A 6,335-nucleotide genomic window follows, 5' to 3' on the forward strand; every position below is an offset into this window, starting at 1 on the left:
ATTGTGTGTGAAAACCCCACACTGTACCCCAGAAGTGCATTAATGTACATAGTTACCATTCAATAAAAAAAAAAAAAAAATAGTTCAGAGCAGCAACTCCCAGCCCCAGCTGGGGCAAAGCTGGGCACACTGTGCCTAACCTGGCCTCCTAACTCCCCTTCATGCTTCTCCTGGGTCTTGGAACCCAGCCATCTCTGCGAACAAGCTGCCCCCACTCCAACCATTGCTGCTGTGTGTCCCCCCCCACCCCCCCGTCTCAACCTTGCCCCATGCTCCTCACCCTATAACAAGGTGGGCTCCAGCATCTTCATCACTACTTGTCTCTGGTCCTTCCTTGGGCACTGGGGTGCCTGACATGCAGAGATGGAGGCCGCTGAAGGAGTTAGGAGACACCGAGGAGCCCCTCCAGCCAGGGCTGGAGGCCAGGAGCTTAGAGGTCAGGGCCTCTGGCCAGTGAGAGGTGGGGATGGGAGCGGGAAAGGCCATTCTCTGCACCTTGCTCATTAATTTATCAGACTGCATTTATCAGGGCATGTGATTCCCTCCTGGGGCTATGGGTGCTGAGGCTGCTGCCCTTGGTAATATACAACTGGAGGACAAGTCAGTTCATTGAGCAAGGGGAGATGCCGTGGGAGAGTTGGGGAGCTGGGGAGACATCATAGGCTGAGGCAAGGACGTAGAGCTGGGGCTTGGGGCAGTGATGGAGTCAGGGCCACACTGCGAGACTGGGACAGGCTTGTAAAGGTGTCTGGGTGCCTTACTGGAGCCCAAGTCTGCCCCCCAAAAAGAGCCAGGGTAGGAGAATTAGAGGTAGAAACTATGGAAAACCCCCACTCCTTAGTGACTGCTGACCAGGGCAGGGGCCAGCAGAGAGGAGTCTCCCATGTGGGCCTCATTCTGTATCTTCTCTTCTCAGTCCAGGATGACAGGGTCACGAAACTGGAGAGCCCTGCAGGATATGCGCAGGTATCGGCACCACTACCCGGTACGTAACCTACCACCATGGTCCCTGCAGCCCCTCACAGCACCCCTGCCCCTTGGCAGCCCCTCTTCTCAAATAGAACATTCCAAGTCTTTCTAGAAGCCTCCTAAGCTGGGACTGGAGTTCTGGGCTAAGCCCTTGTGGGTTCAGATCCCTGCCCTTCCCCTGACCATGAGGTGATTGGGTATGTTGCCCTAGCTCTGAGTGTCTGCATCCTAGTCTTTAAAATATGGTAACAGTGGGGTGATGCCAGTGGCTCAAAGGAATAGGACGTCAGCCCCATATGCCAGAGGTGGCAGGTTCAAACCCAGCCCTGGCCAAAAACTGCAAAAAAACTCAAAAAACGATGGTAATGGCAACAGCCTCAAGAGGCAAGTGTGTGGGTACATGACTGGCACACAGGCTCCCCCAACCAGTGCTAGCAGCTGTCCCACACCACCAGCCAATTGCAGTGACCTCCTCAGGGTGGTGGTTATTTTCAGCTCTCTGTACCCTGAATCTCAAACCTTGTGCTCCTTTTGGGGTACAGAGGGAAGGGGACCTCCCAGGCCTGGCCATCACTGGAATGGTGGGGAAAGGTTTGGGTCAGAGGTAGCTGCAGAGTGAGGAGCCCCAGAGGCCTGGAGGTTTGCCAGTGCCCCTGCCCAGAGCAGGCTATTCTGAGGGACCCTTGGAGGCAGCTTGCTGCTGCAGATTCCCTGATCATCCCCTTTCTCTGGCTCTTCAGGATTTGGTGGAACGAGACTGCAATGGTGATATGCCAAATCTGACTTTCTACAAAAATGAGATCCGCTTCCTGCCAAACGGTATGTGGCCATTCAGCAGCCAGCAGTCCTGTCTTCTGGTTGAGAATGTACCTGGCAAGGGGACCATGGCTTTTAGGTAGCCCCACAGTGCCCCCTTGGGGTGGCCAGAGGGACTCCAGGGCCCTAACCCTGGGTCTTACCAGTGAAGTTTGGGTCAGGGGTCCATAGGGTCTGTAAAAGGACCAGAAAGTAAATACTTGAGGCTTTTCAGGCCAGCAGGTGTTTGTTAAAACTGTTTGAGTATGCCACTGTCTCACAAAGGCATGCTTTGTACATTTTTAACTGATTTTAAAAAGTTAAAGTAGAACAATTTTTTATGACATGAAAATTATATGAAATTAAAATTTCATTGTCAGTATATTAAGTGTCACAGGCACCTACCTACACCCACTGACTTACAGATTTGTGGCCATTTTCACACTTTCCCTGGCTGCACAGCCTGAAATATGGCTTGGCTCTTTGCAGAAGTAGTAAGCACCTGCTCTCGACCTGTCATGGAGTTGTGTCTGGCTGGCAGCTTTGTTTGAGTTCTGAGTCTCAATGGGCCTTGCTTTACAGGAAGCAGTGAGGCCCCCCTTCTGTAGGATAGGCCAGGGTGTGGGACCACTGGTCCTCCAGAGGGGTTTGCCATCAGTCAGCAATGAGGGGCCAGTTTACAGACCCCAGCAGGGCCATGGGCCCAGGTGCCCAAAGTTGGCAGATCACACATTAGAGGAGGTGTGGAAGGAGCTGTTGGAAGTTCTGTCCCCCCAAGCACTGTTAGGGTGGCTCCCACAGCTGACTTGTCCCCGTGGGCTCCCAGGCTGTTTCATTGAGGACATTCTTCAGAACTGGAAGGACAACTATGACCTCCTCGAGGACAACCACTCCTACATCCAGTGGTGAGTCAGATAGAGCAGGGGAGGGGCTGGGGAAAGGGCCCTCCCAGGCAGGAGCCCTCATCCACACTGCTTCCTGGTGTGTGCTGAGCACCCTATCCCTTCCAGAGGCCACTGTCCAACAATACAGTGGGAATCCCTGAGCACTGTGGGTGGCCATGGAAGGAACCTGGGGCCTGTTCGGCCATGGCTTTCCATTTGGGAACAGCCTCTGAACTGGGAGCTAAAAGGACCTGGGGGACAGGAGAGGCTGCACACAGGTCCCTGCAATAGGAGGACAGAGCTACTGAGCTGGACCGTGGCTGAGCAGGCTCCTGCAGTGTGCTTGGGTGACATTCTGGCACAGCTGCCTTGGAGGCCCCTGCCTTGCATACTGTGCTTTGAAGGCAGCCCTCTGGGGAGTGCCTGGGCAACCTCTCCTTGTATATGGTGTGTCATTCTTAGCATTAGTGAGAGAAAGAATGGAAGGGGCCTGCTCTGAGCTCGGGCTGCAAGTCCGCCTGGCTGTGGCATGACTTTCCTCCTGTCCTGCTGAGAACTTGTCTTGGGGTTCCATCATCCCCATCCTCCCTGTCGTGGGCCCCCTGTTTTGTTGAGGGACGGCTGGCCAGCCCCTCCTAGAGTTGAGCATGGAGCCTAGAAAGCCTGGGAGCTGCCCTAGACCACCCAGCAAGTGTGTACCCAGGAGCCAGGGGCTGCTATCTGGTCACTCAGGGCCCTGTGCGGCCTCTCATCCCACAGGCTTTTTCCTCTGCGGGAACCAGGAGTGAACTGGCACGCCAAGCCCCTCACACTCAAGGAGGTCGAGGTAAGCTCCATCTGGTCCTTGGCTGTGTCTTAGGGAGGCCCAGAGAAGCCACCCCATCCAGGATGGGCCGTGTCTGACAACAGGAGGTTGGTGCCCCCCCGTCTGACTATCTCCCCTCAGAGTGGTCCTGGCCTCCCAAAGGTCTAAGGAAATGGGACTTTCTGAAGCTGCTGCGTATGGCTAGGGGTCTGGGGTAGAGGCCCTCAGGGTGGCTAGACTTGCCTTTGCCACCCCTGGTTTTGGCTCAGGCAGGAGGGACGAGAGAGACTCAGAAAGCTGGGGAGCATTTTGTGGTGCATGGAGCAGGCTCCCAGGAGACCCACTTACATTTGGGCAGACTAGTTGCCCTGGGCTCTGGGAGCATCTCTTGCTTTTCCCTAAGAGTCTGAGTCCAGGCCTCTGGAGGAATTAGGCCTGAGGGAGTGTTGGTGGCTCATGCAACGTGGCCCCCTGAGCTCTCCAGGCCTGTTTTCCAGGCTTTCAAAAGCTCCCAGGAGGTCCAAGAGCGGCTGGTCAGGGCTTATGAACTCATGCTGGACTTCTATGGCATCCGACTCCAGAACCGAGACACAGGCGCTGTGTGCCGGGCCCAAAACTACCAGCGGCGCTTTCAGAACCTGAACTGGTGAGGCTGTGGGCAGCTGGACACCTCCTCACCAGGGGAAGGGGGTGGTCGGAACCTCATGGGGAGTTGAGAGTTTAAAGAAAGCCAGTGAAAGAGATGTGGGCTCCACAGAGGAGCAGGGCAGTACTTGTCTGTGCATGAGGGTACAGTGGGCCCCTCTGGCCCTCCTCCAGCTGACTTCTCTCAGAAAGCCCTGGAGGAGGGGACAACCGCCCTTCTGGGTGATGCACCTGACCCCAGCCCACACACATCCAGGTCCCTCAGGCCATGTTCTCTGGTAGTCCCCTGGGCCCAGGGCAGGGCGGTGGGAAAGGGAACTCCTGGAGGGTGAGAGTGGAGCTTTGCCTTAGCGCCTACAGCTGCTGGCCTAACCCCACAGGCACAGCCACAACAACCTGCGAATCACACGCATGCTCAAGTCCCTGGGTGAGTTGGGCCTGGAGCACTACCAGGTGCCCTTGGTCCGCTTCTTCCTGGAGGAGACACTGGTGCGGCAGGAGCTGCCAGGAGTGCGGCAGAGCGCCCTGGACTACTTCGTGTTCGCTGTGCGCTGCCGTCAGCAGCGTCGCCAGCTGCTGCACTACGCCTGGGAGCATTTCCGGCCCCGATGCAAATTCGTTTGGGGGCCCCATGACAAGCTGCAGAGGTTCAAGCACGGTTCTCCAACTCATCTGCCAGCAGGTCCCAGGCAGGCAGAAGGGCAGGACAGTCCACAGGACACCCTCCTCGAGGCTGGCACCGAGGGTCAGACCTGTGGACCAGGGAGGGAGGGGAGTGGAGACAGTGTGCCTGAGAGTCCCCAGCCATTGAGTGTGAAGCCCCAGGATGAGGGATCTCTGGAGGGGAGCCAGGAAGATGGGGCTGCAGGCACTGGGGAAGATGGGCCAGAGCCCCCAAGCCCCAAAGAGTGCAAGAAGAGAAAGTTGGAGTTGAGCCGGCGGGAGCAGGCCCCTGGGGAGGCGGGTGCTGAGAGCGTGTCAGAGGTGGAGAAGATCGCCCTGAACCTGGAGGGGTGCGCCCTCAGCCAGGGCAGCCTCGAGCCAGGGACCCAGGAAAGGGGCAGCCAGGATCCTGGGGAGGCCCACCAGCCCTGCCCCCAGCCCCCAGGGGCCAGGGCAACTGACAAGGTGAGGAAGCGGAGGAAGGTAGACAAGGGTGCCAGGGACAGTGCTGTGGAGGTCAGCAGGGAGACCAAGGCACTGGCTCCATCAGGGTGCCACGAGGCTACAGAGGTCGAAAACGGGGTCAAGGAGGATTCTGAAGGCCAGACACAGCCTGAGCAGGCTGCCCCTGGGAGCCCGTCACAGGGCCCAGACCCTACGGCAGGACCTGCTGCCCAGGAGAGGGCTGAGGTGCCAGAGGCATCCGAGGTGGGGCTCTCCACCAGCCCTGGAAAGCCTTAAGGGACAGGGCGCCAGCTGGCGTCTGGTCTGCTGCCGGAGTCCGGGCCTGGGGCACCCGACCCTGGCTCTCCTCGGTGCCCAGCAATGCTGGCTTCTCCCTGGTGGCCACTATAGTGGCCTCCAGCAGGAGTGAGGCCCCGCCTCAGGGAAGGCCCAGGCCACCAGAAGCCTCTGTCTCGCTGCACCTCCCACTCCTTGTCCTTTGCCCCATCTTTATATATTGACCCTCAGGGTCTGGGGGTGGCAGGGGCTCATTTTCTTAGCCTGGTGCCAACCAAGGCTTTGTCTGAATAAACTCATTTGACTTTGAGTCTCTGATGTGGACCAAGGCCACATTTGGTGGCTGGGATGGAGTAGTATGGTTTCTTCCCCATGGCAACAGAGCAGTACCTGGGGGGCCCCCCGAGCAACGGCCCAGGCCCCTGGGCCCACCCAGCCTGACTGCCCAGCCCCTTGGGCACAGGCAAGCTGTCCCCTAGGCAAGCACATGTGTCCTGAGTGAGGCCTCCCAGAGCCTCTGATGGCTGGATAGTTGGTCCCCAGGCTACCTTTGTTTCCTCTCCAGGGTGGGTGTGGGGAGACATACCCACAATTCCACACGGGTTCAGTGAACTGTGAATCTAAACCAGGCCTTGCCACTTGCCCTGATTTGGGGCTGGGTGGCCTTGGAGGCAGACCCAGCCAGCCTCCCTGTGGCCTGGTGTGGCTCTGCACCACCCCACCTCACCCCATGGCATCCCCTCCCTCCCTAAGTTGCCAGCCTTTCTCCACATGTGGGGAGGAGCTTCGTGGAACCTTTGAGAGGCGGGTCCCTGACTCAAGGCTCTTCCAAG

The 6,335-nt window shown here is 57.8% G+C and overlaps 1 protein-coding gene across 2 annotated transcripts in view; it reads left to right on the plus strand.

The window, feature by feature from the left end:
* The window catches only part of OGFR (opioid growth factor receptor), a 7,823-nt gene extending 2,011 nt beyond the window's left edge, over positions 1–5,812 (plus strand). Inside the window, exons 1-7 of one of the 2 annotated variants that reach the window (XM_023512030.1) lie at positions 414–436; positions 922–985; positions 1,710–1,788; positions 2,591–2,669; positions 3,408–3,474; positions 3,951–4,099; positions 4,479–5,812. In XM_023512030.1, coding sequence (XP_023367798.1) covers positions 923–985; positions 1,710–1,788; positions 2,591–2,669; positions 3,408–3,474; positions 3,951–4,099; positions 4,479–5,502 — 1,461 coding nt within the window. In that variant the 5' untranslated portion in view covers positions 414–436; position 922 and the 3' untranslated portion in view covers positions 5,503–5,812. Of the gene's footprint in view, positions 1–413; positions 437–916; positions 986–1,709; positions 1,789–2,590; positions 2,670–3,407; positions 3,475–3,950; positions 4,100–4,478 lie in introns of those variants that run through there. The other variant, XM_012803973.2, reaches the window with a different exon arrangement.
* Positions 5,813–6,335: the final 523 nt, after the last annotated feature.

Source organism: Otolemur garnettii, unplaced genomic scaffold (genome assembly GCF_000181295.1).
Source record: "Otolemur garnettii isolate 467f Iridium unplaced genomic scaffold, OtoGar3 scaffold00023, whole genome shotgun sequence".
Lineage (NCBI taxonomy): Eukaryota > Metazoa > Chordata > Mammalia > Primates > Galagidae > Otolemur > Otolemur garnettii.